This window comes from Phalacrocorax carbo, chromosome 4 (assembly GCF_963921805.1).
Source record: "Phalacrocorax carbo chromosome 4, bPhaCar2.1, whole genome shotgun sequence".
Classification (NCBI taxonomy): Eukaryota; Metazoa; Chordata; class Aves; order Suliformes; family Phalacrocoracidae; genus Phalacrocorax; species Phalacrocorax carbo.
The window spans coordinates 15393914-15415973 of NC_087516.1; the positions used below are offsets into that span (position 1 = coordinate 15393914).

The 22060-nt window shown below is 40.3% G+C and overlaps 1 protein-coding gene across 1 annotated transcript in view; it reads right to left on the reverse strand.

Annotated features, from left to right (window-relative positions):
• CLNK (cytokine dependent hematopoietic cell linker) overlaps window positions 1–22060 on the reverse strand; it is a 118032-nt gene that overhangs the window by 14074 nt on the left and 81898 nt on the right. Inside the window, exons 2-8 of the mRNA XM_064450784.1 lie at window positions 15754–15916; window positions 12485–12564; window positions 12134–12179; window positions 9224–9252; window positions 8887–8906; window positions 7292–7420; window positions 3425–3452 (exon numbers count right to left, since the gene is read on the reverse strand). Of these exons, the coding sequence (XP_064306854.1) occupies window positions 3425–3452; window positions 7292–7420; window positions 8887–8906; window positions 9224–9252; window positions 12134–12179; window positions 12485–12564; window positions 15754–15916 (495 nt within the window). The remainder of the gene's footprint in view (window positions 1–3424; window positions 3453–7291; window positions 7421–8886; window positions 8907–9223; window positions 9253–12133; window positions 12180–12484; window positions 12565–15753; window positions 15917–22060) is intronic.

A 22060-nucleotide genomic window follows, 5' to 3' on the forward strand; every position in this document is an offset into this window, starting at 1 on the left:
CTCACTCCACTGACAACAACGAGAACAACATTTTTAGGGGTAATAATTGAACATCCAGTTTATCGCAATGATCACCATTTCATAATGACTGTTGTGCATCAGTTTAACTTACAATATGGTTTTCCATCAATGATCTTGTATTAAATCAGGAGATTGATTTTGATTGAGTGGAGATACACTATCCAAATATTAAAATCAGTCATTTCTTTTCAGGCTCCTCAGCTGACAGTACAATTATTTTTACTGGCACAGCAGATACTTTATTCAAAATCACTGTATGGAGAATCTTAATTCAGCATATTATTTTACAAAGAAGTGAATGATAGACAGGTGTCTAGAGACCAGATTTTGACTCATAAGCTTTCACTGTATTTCTGTATTGTTTGATTCACACAGAAATAGTAATTATTTTGATTAATTTGATACACACGAGACTATAATATATAAATATTAAAGATAAGAATTTTTTACTCCTTGTAGAGTCTTCCTTAAAAGTTAGTTCCCCAGTAATGTTTTCCCATTACTTAGAAATTCAGGTTTGAAAGTGCCTAGGCAGGTCTATAGTCCAAGCTCCTGCTTAAAGCATGGTGAACTGCAAAATGAGACTTGGGCTCAGAGCTTTGTCCAGCTGGGCCTTGCAAGCCTCCAGAACTTAGATTTCACAGCTTCTCCGGGCAACCTGTTCCAACGCTTCATAATAATTTTTTTTTCTTCCTGATTTCTGGTTGAAAACTCCCTCATTTCAAGATTGTTGCATGCTCTGCCTTCTTGATAATCATCTTTTAGGCACTGGCAGGCTGCTATTAGGTTCCCCCAGAGCCGCCCCCCTCCAGGCTAAGGGAGCCCAGCCCCATCAGCCTCATTTAACAGGGCAGGTGTTGCACACTCTGACTGCGCTGGTGACTCTCTGCTGACCCACTCCTCTCTGCAAACAGCAGCCTTGGGCAGTACTCCAAGTGCTGTCTAATGAGTGATGAGTAAAAGGGAATAGTCCCTTCCCTTGATCTCTTGGCAATGCTTCTTGTGATACAGCTCAATATGCTGTTAGCCTTTATGGCTACCAAAGACACACCAGTGGCTTGTGTTCAGCTTACGGTCCCCAGGTCCTTTGAGCAGAGCTGCTGCCAAGGGGGTTAGTCCATCCTGGGGCAGGATTCTGCATTTCTCCTTTCCAAGTTCGGGAGGCTACTCTTAACCCTTTCCTACAGCCTGTCTGGGTCCTGCTGAAGGGCAGTCCTGCTCTCAGACCTGTTGACCCTCTGTTTGGTGTCTGAAACCCTGACAAGGGCACGTTCTGTCTCCTCCTCCAGGCCACACTGAAACTATTTATGTCTTCAGAGTTATGTGAATGGGAAGCGATCCAAATTAAATTTTATCTTTTCCGTGTTACAAGATATACAATATTTCTTCTTAACATGTATTCAAACTAAGAGCCCATTAGGAGCTGCAGTATTTGTGCAGCTGTACAATGCCCAGCCAGAAATATTAATTACAGATGTAAGATATTTATTGCTGTTGGGGTTGTTTTCATATTTGGTTCGTGATGAGTCAGTAGCATAAGAGAAAGCTTTCTGTGTTAAAATATCGTCTCACCAATATCTCATCTTTTAGCATTAAATGTGAATTAGAGTGTTCAATCAAACCATGTTTTGTAATGATCTTTCAAACTAAAAGAGTTTCTAACCATGGGAGGACTGAGGTTCTGGGACAGCCTTCCAGTCAGAACTTGTAGAGAAGAAAAACTCGGAGGGTTTGAAAGTTAGAGCTAGACCAGTCTATAGATTTCTGCTACAGCCCTCTGTGATGGAAATGGCTGGATTTAACCAGTATAGAGATGCCTTTCTTTCCTCTGTTGCCTTACAATGAGATAAAACCAATACAATAGAATATTAGTGCGGTAAGTAGAACATGCAGTGAGAAATACAAAGTGCCATAAATTAGAACCTATCTCTGAATTTTACAAACATCCTTTAACACTCTGCACTCAGTTTATTGTAGGGACTATATCTCTTAACACATCTTATAGGAAACCACTTGTCATAACTAAACCCCTCTATTGCTAAACCCATTTCTTCTGCTTTACTTCATTACTTCATTGGCCTGAGTAGAAAGTGACAGAATGTGTTAAAAACTTTTTACAGAAATTGGGATCTGAAAAAAACCCCAAACAACCAACAACTTTCCTGTACCAGTCTTTGTGTAAAAGTTAGTGCTTTCTGCTTTATATATGCCTATAGGTGAACTCACAGCATTGCCTCTCAGCTTCTGCCCTCTGGCCACAGCCTGCTGGTGCAGGGGCCACCGGTGGAGGGGCTGCAGGCAGCTGTGCTGGGAGAAGTGGTCAGCCTGGAGGTGTGGGGAGGGAGGGAAGAGCCCTTTTAGCCTCTGTCAGGCAAGGGAACTCAGAGCTGCTGCTTCAGCATCGCTGACACTGAGAGCACACATGTCTCAGCAGTGCCTGGAGCCTAGAGCTGCCCTTGGTGGAGCTTTGCTGTGGGGAAAGTCGGTTGTGAGCTGGAGGATGGGGCCACTGGAAGATGAACTGGGGGATGAAATAGGGCTTTCTGGGCGGCACATGGCTCAGGAGGTTTGAGGATGTAGTGGAGTGTGAGCTTTGGCAGGAGGGCAGGTGGGCTGCGCTGTACGGGGCTGTGCTGGTCTCAGGGCGGTGAGGACCATGCATCACTGTGGCTCTGGTCGCCACCTTTCTGGGAAGGGTGGTGAGGGATTTGGCTGGGGGAAGCTGTATAACACGCAGGCACCTGAGCAGCAGTGTGGTGGCCCCCTCGGTTGCTGCTGGAGCTACAGGCAAAACTGCCATTTGTTTGACGTAACAGATTTTGCAGGACTTGTGAGAGGCCCTAAGGAAGGATGGGGGGGAGGAGAGGGAGGAGGAAACTGGGAGATAATAGGTGAGGTTCATTTGGATATAAAACTTGTCATTTTTTAATTTCTCTTCTTAAAAAGGGTCATGTTATTTTTGAGGTAGCCATGTATTTATATCAGAGTAATACTATTATACTGCTCTATTAACTTTATCATTTCAGTTTTCTGCTTTTAAAAATCTATGTGGAATCTCTGTTTCTCTGAAAGAGAGACTCTACTGCTGCTTACTGTTCATAGGTACCTGCAGCATCTGGCAGTTATGAGAGATGCTTTTGTTTGGATACTTGGAAAGGTAGCTTTATGATGTATGTATGTTTTTATTTCTGCAAGCAACTTCAAGAACTTACCTTACCATTCACATAGTAGCGACGCTGAAAATACCACATGCATCAAAGATAAATACTTTTATGACACAAAGCTAATATGATTCTTATAGTATTTTCACCTAATAGGCTGAAATACTGTCACAAGAGAGGCTGTGAAGCCATGGAATGTGTATGTTTTTATGGTCATGATATATGCAAAGGTGATTACTTACCTCATTTAATTCCTTAACGGATAGATGTCTGGAAAAGAAAGAATTATATGCAAAACATTTCATTATCGTAAAACAAAAATCCCTTTGAGTACTTAAGTACTTTGATTACATCATCACTGAAAATTAACAGACTTCTGCAAAGGAAGGATTTTATTACTGCTATAGAAATTCAGAGGCTGGTTATTTTTTACATAAATTATTTGCAGGAGAAAGTTACGGACTTCCATAAAAAAGAATAGCATCCACTGAATTCAATATGGTAAATGAGAAAAGTCTTTGTTAAGGATTTATTCTGGGAGGAGGGGAGAAGGGAGAAGAGATATGAATTATTATCAGCTTTCTCAAGTGTAGCCTGATGAAGTTTGCTGATGACACCAAGTTGAGTGGGGAAGTAGACACTCCAGAAGGGAGAGCTGCTCTGCAGGAAGATCTGGATAGGCTGGAAGAGTGGGCCAGCAAGAACCTTATGAAGTTCAACAACGACACGTGTAAGGTCACGCACCTGGGAAAACATAATCCGGGAGTGCAGCACAGACTGGGATCCACCTGGCTGGAGAGCAGCTCTGTGGAAAGGGACCTGGGGGTCCTGGTGGACAGAAAGCTCAACAAGAGCGAACAGTGTGCTGCTGCGGCCAGTGGGATGCTGGGTTGCATCAAAAAGGGCATCACCAGCAGAGAAAAAGAAGTCATCTTCCCGCTCTACTCGGCACTTGTCAGGCCACACCTGGAGTACTGTGTACAGTTCTGGTCTCCGCTCTAGAAAAAAGATGTGGACAGGCTGGAAGGGGTCCAGAGAAGGGCCACCAAGATGATCAAAGGATTGGGAAGCTGCCATATGAGGATAGGCTGGGAGAGCTGGGTTTGTTCAGCCTTGAGAAAAGGAGGCTTGGAGGGGATCTCATCACCACGTACCAGTCCTTAAGGGGTAGCTACAAAGAAGATAGAGACTCCCTTTTTACAAGGAGTCCCATGGAGAGGACAAGGGGGAATGGACACAAGTTGCTCTTGGGGAGATTCCGATTGGACACCAGAGGGAAATTTTTCACAGTGAGGACAGTCACCATTGGAATAATGTCCCCAGGGAAGTGGTTGACTCGGCCACGTTGGACACCTTCAAGAGTCGTCTGGACAGGGTGCTGGGCCATCTTGTCTAGACTGTGCTCTTCCTAGAAAGGTTGGACTAGATGATCCCTGAGGTCCCTTCCAACCTGTGGTTCTGTGATTCTTCACTACTTTTCATCTAATGCCAAAATGTCTTATTACAAACTTTAAAGTCAGTTATAAATGGAGCTGAATTCCTTGAAGAGCTTCAGAAATGAAACATTCACAGAGGCAGAATGGAAAGTGTAGAGGAAAGGAGGTGCAAACCAGGAAAAGAAAAATGGAGAATGCTTCTCATGGTCCTGATTCAAGAAGGTGTTTTAAGTATTCTTCTGCCTTCTCCTGATCTACCTGATCAACATGAATATCTTCCTTTCCTGCAAAGGATCATCAGAAGATATTCTTCCCCAAAAGGGGTAATGTATTGAGTCTGACGTCTTTTGTTGGATGTCCTGGGTTTGATGAACACTCATGCTTTTTAGCAGCTTGTATCTTATAATTAAAGACCTGATTTTAGAAGTTATTCAGCATCATAAGGTGTGGATAGACATCTATTAGTTTTTTGAAGGCACTAGGATATAGCCCCTGCTTAGCTTACCTCCTGGACTGAGAAAATATGTCAGTTATTTTGCTAAATCAGTCAGAGAGAATGCAAAAGGAAGACACGGTATAGAAAACCCTGGAAGCTACGAACTGTTTTGGGTTTGGATAGGTGCTTTTGTGTTAGTTCTGCAATTTGTTAGCTTGGTCTTCAAAGTCATTATCTGACACGTGGAAGCCTATATTTAAGACATTGGGTGCATCGTAAAGTTAAACAATAATAAAGGTGTGCTTGTAGGGCTGGCCTCCACCACGAGGGGACATGCGACTTCGTATGGCCTGCTTACCACAGGCACTTAAAAGTTTAAATCTCACCAAAGCTTCTAAGATACATTCCAGGATTCTTCACATGCCTATATTACTATGAGGCTATTTATAGAGTATATAAATAATGATGTGCTTTATTTTCTAAGTCTTCCAAATCTTGTCGGAAAACAGGACTTGCACTGCTAAATCACATCTGCAGTTTGACAGCTTTGCTTACAGTCTAGCAGATAATGGCTGTAGCGCCATACTCCTCCACACTGTAGCTCATATGTGTGCTTTCTCCTTACAAAGCTGTGACTGGACTGAAGATGAGTGAGAAATATTTTGAGTGAAGTGTTTGTGTGGGAAATCTGTGAAGTGTCTTTCCCAGATCATGTGTGGTCTTAGTCTCTTACTCATGTGATTAAAAATAAAGTGCAATTTAAAAAACCCAAACCTATTAGAAATATTTTGGTATCTATAACTGCAGTGTGGAGTTTGGTGGTTATGATTTTTGCTGCTGCCTTTTAATTCTAGCATAAGAAATGACGTGTTTACACTGCAGATTTTGGCTTTATAATAGGACCTTTCAAATCCAAGTGCTTTGCATACGGATGTCTGCTGGCAAACATGGTTTATAATGGTTCTTACAGAGCTTTCAATGTATGTGCTGCCCTACCAAGGGAGGGGATCTGTCATGGGATTTGGAACTTTGCAGCTATAGGTCAGGTCGCGGATCTGAATATGAAGCTACTTCATATTAATAAAATGTCTTAACAACCAACAGCTTTTGGAACCTAATCTGTGAAGAGGTTTAAGCACCATTTAGGAAAAAAAAACCCAACAACAAAACCGTACTTAGAGCTTGTTCCTTAAGTATGTACTTAACTTTAAGCAGAAGATTACTTCATTGATTAGTTACCTTTTTTTTTTCCTCATGGGATTTGTAGTGACCTTTGTAAAATGAAATAAAATTCCATCCTGATGAACTGAAATTGAAATGATTTATGGCAGGGTGGACAGGATTAACACAGCTCAGTTGTGCCGAAACTTCTGGCTGCAATAGGTTTTTGTAAAGAAACATTTGAGCATTATACCCTGTGGCCCCCCGATGTGCATCATTCCTGTTCCCAGCATGTGTCCACCACCATCCCCATTTACGAACGTGCATTTTGGTCACACAGCAAGAGCACGTACGCATCTGTTTACAAGTCAGCGAGCAGCATACATACATGCTCATCTGACTAGATACACGTGTTATGTGAAAAAAGCAACCTGACTCATAACCTGACATACGCATATGCTTGGTCGTACAGCTGGACACAAGCGGTTTGTGCTTCAGGACTCAGCGCTCATCCACACTGCCATGTCAGGATACTGAATGAACACGGGTGTTGTATGAAGGAGGAGGGCGACATAGAAAGGGCAAGAAGTGACTCATAGTCTGGATTCATTGGCCTCATGGGCTGGAGCAGGATTTCTGGCTACAGATTAGTAATTTCTTTTGCTGAACGTAGCGTCCTTGGGATGTGGAGTGTATTTCTGTATCTCTGGTGTAGTCAGTGTATTTCCCCATCACTTGATTCACCAACTGTGCTAAGCCAGTGCAATTGTTTCTATTTAGAATTGGTTGCAAAACCTCTAAATGTTAGTAAGAAAAAGTAGGACAAACCTTAAACAAAGTGTTCGTGAGAGTTCCACCTACTTTTCCTCTCCTTTACCATTATTTTGGCAGTATTTTCTTTAAAAAATGCTAGTGTCATATTACGCTAAATATTTCTCTCAATTATTCACAGCTGTCTAAAGAGTAACTTTTTTTTCTTAAGTAAAAGCAGAGATGCAATGGAGGTAAAGTCTTGTGGTTTGACCGGGGAGAGTGTTTTGATACTTAGGGAATGGGGATGAGGAATGCACCCATACCTTGTGACTTTTGCTGATATTGGAAGGGTATGGACCTGGCTGAGAGTTTTCCTTGTGTGAAATGACTGGCTGCTGATCTTCGGCTCTGGAGGAAGTGGCTGATACTGCTTTGGCAGTGTCTTCAGAGGCCTAGAAAAGTCAAAGGAGAATTTGAAGATCTATTACAGAATAAAGGAGGCAGAGGGATTGTGTTGTAAGTGCAAGCTGAATAAGTAAAACACTGGAATTTTCCAAGACCATTTCAATGTATTTCTGCTGAGCTTAGCTCAAGTCCAGGAGCTTCTTGGGGCCCTTCAATAGCAATAGTAATTTTGGATAATATTCTACATTTGTAAGACATTACTGTGTTACGTGCCACTTAACACTGCTTTCATGTGCTTCACCAGTATGTGCCAAGTACAGCTCTCCAGTGTTGATATTTCTGGGTGGATATGGCTGCGTATAAGGCCAAGCCAGGGAACATACTGCAGTTCAGACACGCAGGAAAAAATGCGCTTCATCCCAGAAATCTCACAGCTAACACGTGCCCAGTGTTTTCTGGCAGATGTGGGCACACTCTGCCTGTGCTCTGAGACCAGCCCACCACAGCCCAGCTCCAACTGGGAGCTGTAGCACAGAGAGCTTGGGTGAGTAAAAGCAGAGGTGCGTCCGTCCTGCACTGCAGACCTGCCCTTCGGCAATGGGCTCCTGAGGAGGGAGCCTTGTCTATTTGCGTGGTACAGACCAAAATTAAGTCAGGTGAGAGAATTAAAGAACCATTCTGGTCGCCATAATGCAAAAAGAAACAAATATGAAATATTGTGGAATAATGAAACGAGAATGTTCTTATTTCTGTGCTTTTACAGTTTTGAATTTGTGAAGCTACATGGTCCTTTTATGGTCTTATTTAATATTTTAACTTAAAAGTAATCTGAATATATCTGTAATGCAAATCATATTTTAAATTTGTTTGCAGCTTTTATGGCAGTCAGTACAGCCACTGAGGAATAAGCTTGTCAGTCCTGGATGACCTTTTGGAAGGTTGTCTTAATTGTAGCAGTTATTATTGTTTGGGGCTGAAAGATCAAGAAGCGATGAATTATTTCTTTGTGGGCACGTAATAGAAAAATATATTTGTGATTTAGAGCTTGGTCTGTATTCTATGGGAGTAAGTGGCAATATTCCAGTTGATTTCTGTGGACACAATTTACACTTGTAGCAAAAAATTGGCAGAAATATTTAAGAGGCGATGAAGTCAATATCACGGTGAACAGAGCTTAAGGCACCAATACAATTTGACGGAAGATTTTTTTCCCAACAAGTAATATCTTGGTTGAACCAGATTCAAGATTTCTTGGCTTTTGACTTGGCTGTAGGCTCAGTGAAGTTGATTTTAAAGATGCAGGCCTGAGCTCTAGCTACCAACACTTATGGCTTATGTTTTGTTCTCCCTAATTTCACTTCAGAAGCTAAAAAAGCCCAGAGCCAGGTAGTAAAAGGATGCCAGCTCACTTCTAGTCATCTGGTTACCATGAGTGGTACATAGGGACATGAGTGTTCATTAGCACTGAGTTCCCCAAGGAACCGCAGATAAGCAGTCTCTTAAGTGGCCTTACCGTGGGGGAGGCACAGGGTTCTGGAAAAGAGAGGAAACAAAAAAAATCTGTGTAAGCTTTTTTCCCTTGTTTTACTAAGAGAAATGTAAAGAGCTTAGATTAAGCAGACCTGCCTATGTCAACAGTCGAAGCGCTTTATGTACTCTACAGCACATAACATCATACTTTAATTTGCTGTTTTAAAATCACTGGGGTAAAAAACGTCTACATAAACCATGAATGCAAATAAGTGAGATAAGGTAGGAATGCAGATCTGAGTTCTCTGAGGTTAGTGCTAGCAAGATTGCAGCCTGCTTTTAAAAATATATTCAATAGCAAAATGAAAGATTCTGCTTACCGGGGGTCCATGTATTTTCACTCTTTCTCCTAAAGACAATTGTTAATAATTGTTAATGAGGTGCTGTCCATATGATTCACAAATAAAGGTATAGCTTTATTCTGGTATTGTTGCTACTGTCATTGGCAGCCCAGCCCCATCCTTCCCCCTCCCTGGTTCTACCTCCAGAACTCAGCTCCAAGGTCGTGTTGCTGTCCCCACAGCATTCATCCTAACTATCACATCTGTATCTCCATAACTTTTCCTGCTATTGAATGGGAAGCATTAATTTCTGTGAAGCTAGGGCTGGAAGCTTCAGAGGTTCAGCAGGATGTTGTTACGCGTGGGAATGAAGGCGAGTCACAGCCTAGACCAGAGACCGAGGTCACTGAAGCTGGGACTGAGCGCATGTTTTCTCCTTTAGCTGTTCTGCACATGAGGCCAGTGGGCTCTAAATGAGCCTTATCACACGGGGCGTGGGTTTTGGTTGATGTGTATTCTATTTAGCCGTTTTTAAGGATGGATTCACAGATAGATTCAGATGCAATTTGTAACTCATTCTCAACCATTTGTGCTTCTCTCCATACAAAACACAAGACTAAGTGTACTTAGGTAATTATGGTGATCATAGAAGGGTTGAGAATCTGGCTCTGTAGCCAAGAAAATCTTTTTAATATCACTCTCAAACATTCATTTAATAAGATACATAGCTAGGAATTAGTTAAATTTCAAACAGGAAAAAACAAGTATTTTTGGTTTTTTCAGCTTAAAATATAAAATAAAGGAAATGCAAAAATAGTCATGATACTTGATAAAACAGAGCGAACTTTGGTTTTACCTCTGGCTTTCAGAATGAAACATCTGAGGGTGATATTTATTCAGGTATTGTAAATTTAAATATTGTTCAGAAACTTCTTATATATATGTTTATGAAGTTGTTTGGCATGCATTTTTTGTCCGTTCTGATTTTTGTGTAGAAATTTATAAAAATCTTGAAAAGCAATGAAAATAATTTTTTTTTCAAATTTACCAAAATATGACTGATTATTTAAATGAACATAGGACATCTTCCTAATAAAAAACCCCTATTTTACTCTATTTGCATTAGATTTTGATTTTGAAAATATTTTCATAATTTCTATGTACTGAAATCCTAACTAATGCAATAAGACACGCAATATGTCTTAAGTTCTCCTTCAAGTAAACCGTAACAAATTGCTCTGAATAAAATAATGGTGCCTTAAATGTTTAAGAATTCTAGAAAAGAACTATTGATAAAAATTCTTCTGTGCTGTTCATGCCATCTTGTGGCAAAGCCACTTAATAGCACTGGGCATGAGAATAAATGTTAAAAGATATTTAATAACAGTGTAGTTATTATCTAAAAATTACAGAGTCCTCTATAAGCACTGTTAGCTCAGGATGCACTAAAAAATATGTGTAAGTTGCATTCTCAAACTGCAGAGCTTACCTGCCTGCACTGTTTTTGGTTCATCTTTCTTAATGTCAGCACACATCTCACGGAGGTAGACAAAGATGTAAATCCAACCTCCTAAATCCTGGTAGAATTCAAATTCCTGGTGGGATTTGAAGCTTTATCTAAACTGGCAAACTGCCAGTGGGACCTTTCCAGACAATTTCTGCAGATTTTGAAGCTGGCTTACTGGAATTTCTCTCAATTCAGCTCTTTTACAAGCTACACGAGATTATGCTCACAAGTCAGTCTAACTTTTCATTTTGCAAACTTTATAGTGTTTACTTTCTCATAAGCTGTAGGAATTATTTGGCTCTGTGTTTTGTATTATAGTAAGAACTAAAAGGAAAAAATCAATTTTGCATGGAATTCTTTGCATTATTTTTCTGGTTGATCAAATATAATACAAAGTCTCTGAAATTCAGCTGTTAGAGCAAACTTAGAAAGGATCATATTTTCTGGCTTGGCAATTGCATTCTTTTTGACCATATTTAGCATATAGCTCAAAGAGTTGAAAATGATAAGAGGAAAAAAATCATTCCCTTTCAAGGTTAACCAGATCTTTAACCCTTCAGTAGATGACTTAATGAGATATTGGTACATCTAAAGTATATCAAATATAGAAAATATATAGAAACCTACTTTAAAAATAACCTTATGATTGAGTAAAATCATAAATTAAAGGATTTAATAGTTGGACATCTCATTAGGTTCTTGAAGAATAAGATAGCAGTCTGTCTCCAATTTCACCACAAGAAACAAAACAGAACAAACAAAAATTATAGGTACCTTGGTGACTCAAAATTATAGGATTTTGAAGCAAATTTATGGTTAAAGGCAAAGCAGTGGAGAAAAAAAAATATATGCTAGATGATATACTATATAATTAGCTTATTCTTAGTAGGAGAACATTGTCAGATAGCTTTTGTAAATAGGTACCCTAGGATGCAAATCCTTAGTAGAAATTGGTACAGTTTATATTACTGTTTAAAAATAGTTATTAGATTATGCTTTAAAATATATTCATATAAAATGCCTGAGAAGGATAGGGAGCCTAAAAGCAAGAGAGCATGAAAAGGAGAAGTGTAGCAGGGATCACGCAGTCTTTTGTTGAAACAATACAGGAGATACAGGCTTCCCGCTGCACTTATGTCCTTATAATTGTAGGGAAAAGGAAAACCTGATTTTTAAATTGAACGGCTTTTTTTTCCCCCTCCCCTTGAAGAACAGAGAACTCGTGAGATAAAATACATCTCCTTTTGCGAAATAATTACTTTGATGTTAAATAGTTGAAATGGTATTGCAAATTTTGTAGTATGATTATTTTGGAAAGTGGCTGCTTTTCTGAAACCATGTCTTTTCTGCCATCTGCAGTCTCTACTTGTGTACAAAAGCTAAATATAGAAGCAACAATTTCTATTTTTGATTGCAGAAATGGGTAGATTTTTTAATTATACCTCTAACACTTGGCACGCTCCTCTCCTCCAGAACAGGCGTGTGTTTCTGTTAATAAAACAAAATGAAGATGTGACGTTTGTCATCATCCTTGAAACTATGTCTAGTAGAAATGGCGCTGCTCCTGCCTGGGCTGCCTCTCATGCTTGGTAGATCCCCGGCAGTGAACAAGTGAAAGCAAGCGGCAGGGTCACTGGTACAAAGTGAAACAGGAACGGCTCACAGGAACTTGCACGACCTTGTACAATTGAATGTTATGTGGCTAAGACTTTAAACAGGCTGCACTTAACTTTAAATGGTATTACAGAAAAGGGGAAATCTGTTTGTGAATAGGGTTTAAGATCTTTACTTACAGCTGAATACTGAGGGGGCAGAGATATGTGCTGGTTGTTTGTTGGGGAAGTGGTACCTGAAGGCCTTAAACAACGTTTATCTGTAAAAGAGGAAGAAAAAGCAAGCTTGAGTAATTCAGTAATACTGTTTTAAGAAGAAGAGGTTTTAATGTACAAAATATGTTTTTCAGGTCAGATCTGGCCATTTTTATAGCATTTCAATTTCTTCCATTTCAGAACTTAACTGTTATGTTAGTAGCTGTGTTGAGGACATAAGCATGACCCTAGTAATAGCTTTATGGTTAACCTCCTCACTGTAGTTAAAAAAATAAAAGCCTTGAAGAAACACTTGAAGAAATGCACAAGTTGTACACTAGCATGTGTTTCTGAGACATTAATTTTATATCTTGAGGCACTGTTATTTGTCTAGGAAAGATGGCAAAATGGGATGTTAGCATTGAGTTTTGCCTTTCTGAAATACATTTTCAGATTGTTCCTCACTCTTGTATCCTCCCACATTATAGTTACTGGGCATAACACACTATGGTGGGTTGACCCTGGCTGGATGCCAGGTGCCCACTAAAGCCTCTCCATCACTCCCTCCTCAGCTGGACAGGGGAAGGAAAATGTAATGAAAGGCTTGTGGGCTGAGATAAGGACAGGGAGAGATCACTTACTGATTACTGTCATGAGCAAACTAGACATGGCTTGGGGAGATCAATTTATTACCAGTCAAATCAGAGTAGGATAACGAGAAATAAAACCACATCTTAAAAAAAACACCTTCCCCCCCACCCCTCCCTTCTTCCTGGGCTCAACTTCACTCCCAAATTCTCTACCTCCTCCCCCAGAGTGGCACAGGGGTAAGGAGAATGTGGGTTGCAGTCAGTTCATCACGTGTTGTTTCTGCTGCTTCTCCCTCCTCAGGGGGAGGACTCCTCACACTCTTCCCCTGCTCCAGCTTGGGGCCCCTCCCACGGGAGAGAGTCCTCCATGAACTGCTCCAATGTGGGTCTGTCCTACGGGCTACAATTCTTCACAAACTGCTCCAGCGTGGGTCCCCCACAGGGTCACAAGTCCTGCCAGCAAACCTGCTCCTGCATTAGCTCCAACCTCCATAGGGCCACACATCCTACCAGGAGCCTGCTCCAACGTGGGCTGCCCTCAGGGTCACAGCTTCCTTTGGGCACATCCACCTGCTCTGGTGTGGGGTCCTCCATGGGCTGCAGGTGGATATCTGCTCCACCATTAACCTCCAGGGGCTGCAGGTGGATATCTGCTCCACCATTAACCTCCAGGGGCTGCAGGTGGATATCTGCTCCACCATTAACCTCCAGGGGCTGCAGGTGGATATCTGCTCCTCCATTAACCTCCATGGGCTGCAGGTGGATATCTGCTCCTCCATTAACCTCCATGGGCTGCAGGGGGACAGCCTGTCTCACCATGGTCTTCACCACAGGCTGCAGGGGAATCTCTGCTCCAGTGCCTGGAGCACCTTCCCCCCCCCCCCGCCTTCTTCACCAACCTTGCTGTCCGCAGAGTTGTTTATTTCATATATTATCACTCCTCTCTCTGGCTGCAATTGCTGTTGCAACAGGGTTTTTTTTTTTTACCCTTCTTAAATATATTATCCCAGGGGTGCTACCACCATCAGTGATGGGCTTGGCCTTGGCCAGTGGCACATCCCTCTTGGAGCTGGCTGGCATTGGCTCTATCGGACACAGAGACAGCTTCTTGCAGCTTCTCACAGAAGCCACCCCTCTAGTTCCCCTGCTACCAAAACCTTGCCACGCAAACCCAATACACACACAGGCAAAAAGCAGCTTTTTTGGTTAATGTGTTTTCTCTGAAATCACGAAATAAAACTTGTGTCTTTCTTGCATTTCAGGACAGTCTTACATAAATAACAAAAGATGCTGAGTGAAAGTCTTTCCTACTAACCAAGATAAAAACAGTATTTGAAAATAAATATGCACAAAACAAGTCTTTGGAACATAACGTAGAATATCTGGATGTTCAGACTGGTTGTGATCTGCTCACACACTGATAAATTTACTCACATTAAAAATCATCTATTTGTTTAGACATCAAACTAACACCCAGAAAAATCAGCAGAAAAATCTTTGCTGACTTTGATGTGAACTGGAGCAAGTTTTCATACATATATGGATCCTGTATTGTCAGATATTTTTTAGTTTCTGGTTTCCATTCTTCCTCATGTAGGATTTCCCCCCAGTTTTTTAATGATTTAAAACCTCCACAGAGTGTTTATAATGGCTTCAAGCAAGGGATAGCTAGGATGATATTTCACTTCTGTAAATGGGATATTCATTGGCTATGTATGTTTGGGTATTAGATGTGACTTAGAATGGCTTTAGTAAACCAAAACTTGATTAATGCAGCTATTTTGCAAGGTTCAGAATGCCTGAAAAATGCACTCAGAGTAGTTGTTTATTAAAACCATTGACAGCGACAGAGAACACCTTTAAAAAGAATATTACATTTCTTCGTCTGCAAATTATAATCTGGAGGAAAGCTTCCTGTGTTCTTTAATATGTTTTCCATCTTATAGAATCATAGAATGGTTTGGGTTGGAAGGGACCTTTGGAGGTTGTCTAGTCCAACCCCCCCTGCAGTGAGCAGGGGCATCTTCAACTAGATTGGGTTGCTCAGAGCTCTGTCCTGCCTGACCTTGAATGTTTCTAGGGATGGGGCATCTACCACCTCTCTGGGCAGCCTGTGCCAGTGCTTCAACACCCTCATTGTAAAAAATATTTTCCTTATATCCAGTCTGAATCGATCCTCCTTTAGTTTAAAACCATTACCTCTTATCCTGGCACAGCAGGCCTTGCTAAAAAGATTGCCCCATCTTTCCTATAGTCCCCCTTTAAGTACTGAAAGGCCACATTTCGCTACTGAAAGGCTGCATCTTAAAGGTTTCTAGGGTTAAATAGCAGAGGGCTTTTCTGAAATGATTGTGGGTTTGACCAGTCAGTTTTTTGCACATTCCAGGTGGAATGGGATCATAGTATTTCTCCCATGAGGGTAATATTATAATTACAAAAGCAGCATGTAATTATTAATTTAGCATAATATAATGAAAATAAGGGTAACTGTTGAATATGAAAAAGCAGACAAAGCTCCTCTCTTCTACCTGCCCACCAGTGGTTTATTTTCAGGTTGAACCATTTCATTTAAAAACCCCATAAAAAACATTTGAAAACCCCAAGTCTGTACTGTTTCTATTTACCTCTAGGTTTGGCTCACTTTCCACAGACAGCAAAAGTTACCTGCATATTCAGATTCTTGTATAGGTTTGGCAGGAAGGATTCTCAATGCATGGATGGCCTCCAGAGTGGAAGAATTTACAGTCTCATAATCACCTTCTTCTTCCTCAGATACCCAGAAGGGAGATTGTAAGTCACTCTTGCCCTTCACTGTCAAATCTTTGTTCTGGGTAGAGGAAGAGATACACAGATAATACAAATAAATCTAAGTTCAAGATTAATTTCAGATTTGGAAATATTTGATTAGCAGAACCAGATATTTTGGAGCACAGGAAATTTTCTAATGGAAATTGAAGGGTTAGAAAGTAGTTGAGCAAGGGTTTTGAGGATCTAAATTTTTTATTTAGATTCATAAAATAGCCATTTGGGAGACAGTTTAGGTCTCTCTCTGAATTTGGCCTGTCACCACTCTTGAAAATATAATGAGAGTGTTTAGTTTTATGATCATTGCAGAAATTTGAAACTGTGCCTTTCATTATAATATTATCCATGTGGTATTTGTACTGTACTGATTGTTTACATATGTTACTTGCAAGAATATGTTAACTAGCTCATCACAAATGTCATGCTTTAAAATAAAACATGCACTGTTTTTGAGAATTTGTGCTAGCAAATGTGCAGTCCAAGTGAATGTGATAGCAAGTATGTATTGAACAGTGGAGTCCACAGAAATGTGGTGCTGAGGGTGACTCAGGATGTCTCTGGATGTGTCTATACACTTGTACTAGGTGTGTTCAAGATTATTTTCTGGAGTCCTGCTCCACCCTTCATACTCACTGTTTACATGCTGGAACATAACTGCTGGCTTCTTTCAGGAGACATGCACAAACAGCGCAGAGCTAAGATTACTGCCAAGTGAACTCAGCTGAGGGCAGCCAGTGTCTTTGTAAGTCATATTTTGCTACCAGAGACGGTATAGGTGCATCTACACTCTTGGGTTTTTCCTGATGTTTGTTTTAATCTCTTCTTGAACTCACTAGTAATGGGGAATCAACAGTTTCGTGAGGTCTCTTCTTCCACTAGTTAACTCTCCCTTCAGTTCATGCTTTTTCTCAAGTGCTACAAATTAAACCAATTTGTGTTTTCCCTCCAAGGACACTGAAGAAATTTATTCCTATCCACTTTATCTCAACCTTTATTATGCTTAATGCCTATAATCTTAGTTTTCTCACTAACCAAGTACAATTCTTTAAAGCTTTCCCAAGCTGACAACCAACTTAAAAGATTTTGAACCTAGTATCCCCAGTGTTACTTTCCTGTGAACTCTCTCCAGGTTGTACACATCTTTATTACAACATCAGGCAAACCTCCAAGAGTTGTTCTTGAAAGTACATTTCAGGGTGAGGTTTGCCTTTTCTTAACAGTACATAAAAAAATACCACCACACCCTAGACAGACCCCTACAGGATACCTGGGTTTGCAGGCTCTTCTGCTGCATAACTCTTTCCAGTTAAGTAGCACACTACTGTCAACTAGGCTGAGAGCGGATATTTTTTCAGTCAATTGTGCAAACACTTCACACATTTTCATCTAGGCCAGGTTTCCATGTTTCTACTTGTGGGACTGTCTTCTGGGAAATTTCAAAGACCTAACAAAAATCAAGGTATATCACATCTACTGTTTTTGTTCTCCTCATTATAGTCATATTTCTGCTGAGAGGGAAATTACTTTGGTTTGAGGAGTCAATGACATGTTTTTCATGTTCACATTAGCAATTTTTTACATAATCATCAGACTTGTTATTTCCAAAAGATGCTTTCAGACTGACTTTGTTTAATAGTTTCTCCAGGTATCCAATAAACCCTCAGGATTTGTTTTCTTTCTTTCTTGTAAGAAATTGAGGTTACTACTGTTCTTTTCCATTGCTTTAGGAACTCAAGGCTTCGTGGAGAGTTCCCAAAGATAATCAATTAATGTCTCAGAAATTGCTTCAAATACGTCCTTAAGTGCTTTAGCATAAGTAAATATTCTCCTGGCTGTTCTTTCCCTGTTCCACTCTGCACCGTTTCTGCTTTCTAGTTGATATTAATCCCATACACCATCTGCTTGTAATTAACCTTTATATGAAACCTGAAGCAGCCGAAGTATTGATTGCATCAACCTTCTTTAGTCATCCTTTACTTGTTCAGCTTGCTTATTCAGCAATAGACATGTGCTTTCTTTTCATCTTTCTCTGACTTGTAAGGTATTTGCAGTCTTTTCTTATATGCTGAACTGAAACTCAAAACCAGCTTTCAGATACCAATGGGAAGACATTGACATGTGTACTGGTAGCTTTTCAGCTTTCATTTGCACTGGTTACATATTAAACCTTGAGGTTTATGACTGACTTAGTTGTTCAACTTGACTCCTGTTATTTTCACATGATCTTATGATAAATGATTATTTTAGATTCAGACTATAAATAGGGATTGACTAGTGACTGAGTCACTTCTGCAATATAGCTCCCACTAAAACAAAGTAAAAGTTCCCTTATGTACTTCAAAATTATCATGCTGTTTTGCATTAGCAAACAGTGAAGATCACATTTTCTGTTACCAATGTTGTAGCCAAGACATTAACAAACATCAGGAAGTAAAAGAAAAGTAAAATTTTAGGAAGAACAGTGTGATACTTACAAAATTATAGGTATCAGCCAGCATAGTTCTTCTGTTTTCTGTATGAAATGGAGAAAAGATGCCAGCAGGTGTCATTCTGTAGTATATTATATAATAACTAATAACTTATATAAAGGAATAAAAATCTGCCAAATGCACAGTATTTTACAGATACTGAAACAAAGGAGACGAAGTAAATCCGCCCATGAATTTGTTGACCAATGCAATGGATGAGGAAGTATCTGTGTGGAAATGGGATTCACAACCACTAGCATGTCTAAGCCCGCCCACAGAAAATACCTAGAGAAGGATGTGCTTGAACTCTGCTCTCTCTCTCTTCTGAGTTTGGTTGCTTGGTGCAGAACTGTGAGGGCTCACCCCAGTGAGCTTGGGGATCCTGGTCTGGAAATTCCTTTTCTGAATAGAAACATATCTTGTTTCTTTAGTGGCAGAAGAGAATCTGACCTCCAGCTTTCAAGGTTGAAATGGAAAATGAGTTGTGCTGATGTCTTTTCTGTAGTAACACAGCACTTGCCCAGGAAGTTGGAGTCCTGCTTTCAGCTTGAGAAGCTCCAAATTCACATTTCCCAAAACCAAGAACACTCCAGCTGCCAGGACTATTCTAGGTAGTGGTTGTTTGCCCATGGAAGTTGTCTCATGGTATAGCCAGGCGTTCATGAGTTACAGGGCCAAAGAGCTGGTGAACAGGAGAGTGAGTTCACACTTGATAAGAAACTCCCAAGGTCTGCCTTTAATCTGATTTACACATTTAATCCAGTGACTATTTAATGCAAAACAGCCACGGTATGTCCTTGACCAGTATGTGCTTTTGTTCTGGACTGTTGAAGCAGTCCTTGCTTAGGCTGTCTGTAGCCTCACAAATCTTGCATCTGTGGCTACATAATAGCCTGATTTCAAAAGCAGAGCATGAAAGACCTTCTATTAAGCCTAACATATAGTATATAACTACAGCATGCTCTTATGCTTAGGAGGAAGGGAGAATTGTGGACTAAAATCCTTTTATGACAAGGAGAGAGTTAAAACCAGACCCACTTCTTGCCCAGGTGTTGTACCCTGTGCAAGCGTGTGAAGGATGGGCAGCATCCCACAACCCTCCCTTCCAGCTGTGTTTTGAACAAAGCCAGTCTTTACCTAAACGGCCTCTTTACATTTGTCACTATTGTTCCTTGAAGGTCTGAATGCTGCATGAGTGTGGTGTTGCAGAGTTGTGTATACCCCAGCAGATGGCATTGAATGTTTATGTATTCAATATACATAGTACTTTTATCTCTGCTCAGAGGGTTAGTCATGGGGTGGAGGAAGAGTTAGTCATGCAAACTAGTTGTCTGTTTTTCTGGTTAGTTATGCTGGTGCAAATCAGAAGTAAGCCCAGTTCCTCCCATTGCTGAGGAAAACTGATGCAGATGGGGATAATTAGGTGGTACTGATATAATAATAAAAAAAGGCAGTCAGTGTCTTTAATTGTAGCCTTTTTACTTCCGTTAATAAAAAATGGTTATTCTATCCTCAACAATAAAAATGAATAATGGTGGTGAACATCGAAGCTATTAGCTATGCATTTTATGGCTTAATGCTAAAAGGGGACTCTTTGACACAAGCCTTTGGGGTGATTTATTGCTATCCAACATGAGTTTACAATTTGATGTCCAGGTTAGTTTATAATCTATTCTGTTATGCAGGGATCACCAGAGTTTGGAGGAACTCCAGCCCTCCCTCTCCTTGTCTTCTCACATCTTTGCACAGCGTGAGTGAAGGGAGAGGCAGCGTTGCTGCTCTCCTGCGGGCCTTCCCTTTACATAAGGTGAATGCCCAAATATTTGCTCTGTGCTAGCTGAGGAGTGCAAACCAGCTAGAAACTGGTCCTCCTGTTGTTTAAGGATGACATTTTGGTAGAGAAGATTAATATTTCATTCTGTCAGCTATGCTGAACATATCGGGCCTGTGGAATGAGAAGTGCTGCGTGCCATCCAGGTGGTGGAAGACTGTCAAAGAGGCTCACTGCCTGGGGGGAGACTATTTCTGCTATTTACTATATATATCACCCTTTAACAACCAATTTCCTGGCTTCTGGTGCACTGGCTGTTGTACAGGGATGAAAGAGGACAGAATCTTTGTGCCAGGTGCTTGCAATCGGCTGGACCTTCTGACACCAGTACTTTTCACTGTAAGCTAAAGACCTACGGCTGACAGGAGTCAGAGTCTTCTCAAGCTATAGGGACTGGTCATATTTCATTCAGTCTGAAAAATTTTTGTTGCTTTGCTACATCCTCTGTGAAATTAATAAATGGAGTATATCAGTTATACTATCAGCCTGTATATATATATCAGTATCAGTGAAGGGATTTATTTCTATGGCATATGTGTGGGTGTGTTTTAGCCAGTTGACAGAGAATGCCTGATGCCAAAGGACAAAAGAGAAGAAGTTAATTTCTCTTTAATTTGCAAGGGAGTAAAATTATGTGCATTTTGTGACAACCTTGCCTGCTTTTTGTAGTGACCTAAAAAAAGTCTGTTCAAAAGGGTGACAGGTTAGCAATTTGTAAATGAAAACCCAACCTCAGAAATGTAGCCCTTATTTAGATGAGAAAGCAGAAGGTAAATCTGTTCCCATTGACTTCTGTAAGTCTACGAATGCACAGCGTTTTTTCAGTCACTGTTTGTGGTGTTTTAGCCAGTGACAGAAAGTGATAAAGTGTTGTGGGTTATATTTTAATAAACCTTGTGATCCTGACAGGGTATCTCCTAACCACTTCAACAGAAAAAGTGAGGCTGGAAATGCTGCAAGGAAGAAATCGCATAGCAGTTTTCAGAGTCACTTTTTTTTCTGTCTGGTCCAAAAGTACAGTGTAAAAACTTGTCCTGTTAAGTATATTGGCTTCTTTCTCTAGCCTCTAGAGGGGTTAGGCAAGACATGTAGAAGCTGCCTGAACTGCATAGGTTTGATTCCAAGACCAAGCAAGAGACTAGGCAACAGCTCAAGTTGTGAAATACAGTATCATTTTCCACTGACTTAAGTAGGAGCAGTGTTTTACTTATGAAACCATTGTGATTTAAACACATGCTTACTACTGACTGTAATCTGTCATGGAATCATATTTAGAGATCCTGTGTCATTGTCCCATTATTTTGGAACAGAAAACAGCAAAAAGAGGGGAGTAATTCATGAGTAGCAGCAGAGGAGAAAGTTCCCTTAGTTGCTTTCTAGAAGTCATCAGCCATAATGTTTTCAATCTCCACAGGAGGATGATTTATTGATGGATTTTTGCAGTGTGTAACATCACAAAGCCATCATTTTTGGGGGGCACTCTGGAAGTAAACACCTTTTCCTTTCTTCATTAGTGGATATCCATTTCTTTTCCTTTTTTCCTAACAATTAATTTTAATTTATATGATCTTACAGTGTTCTGATCCTTTATGCCATACATGTTACAAAATACCACTGACTCTGAGTAATAACTAAGGTAAACAGACTTGCTATAGTACTTCCTTTTTCAGTACTGAAAGAATTTTACCTTTTGGATGTGTATCCAGATCCATTGCTGCACATATGTTTGGGCAAGATCTAAAGACAAAAAAAGACCAAACCAATCCATTTTAATATTAGAAATTGCCATTGTTCTATGAAACTTCTCAAAGAGTCTGGCTTAACAGAATGAGTGAAAACTGGAAGGATAATAATTAAATTTGAAAAA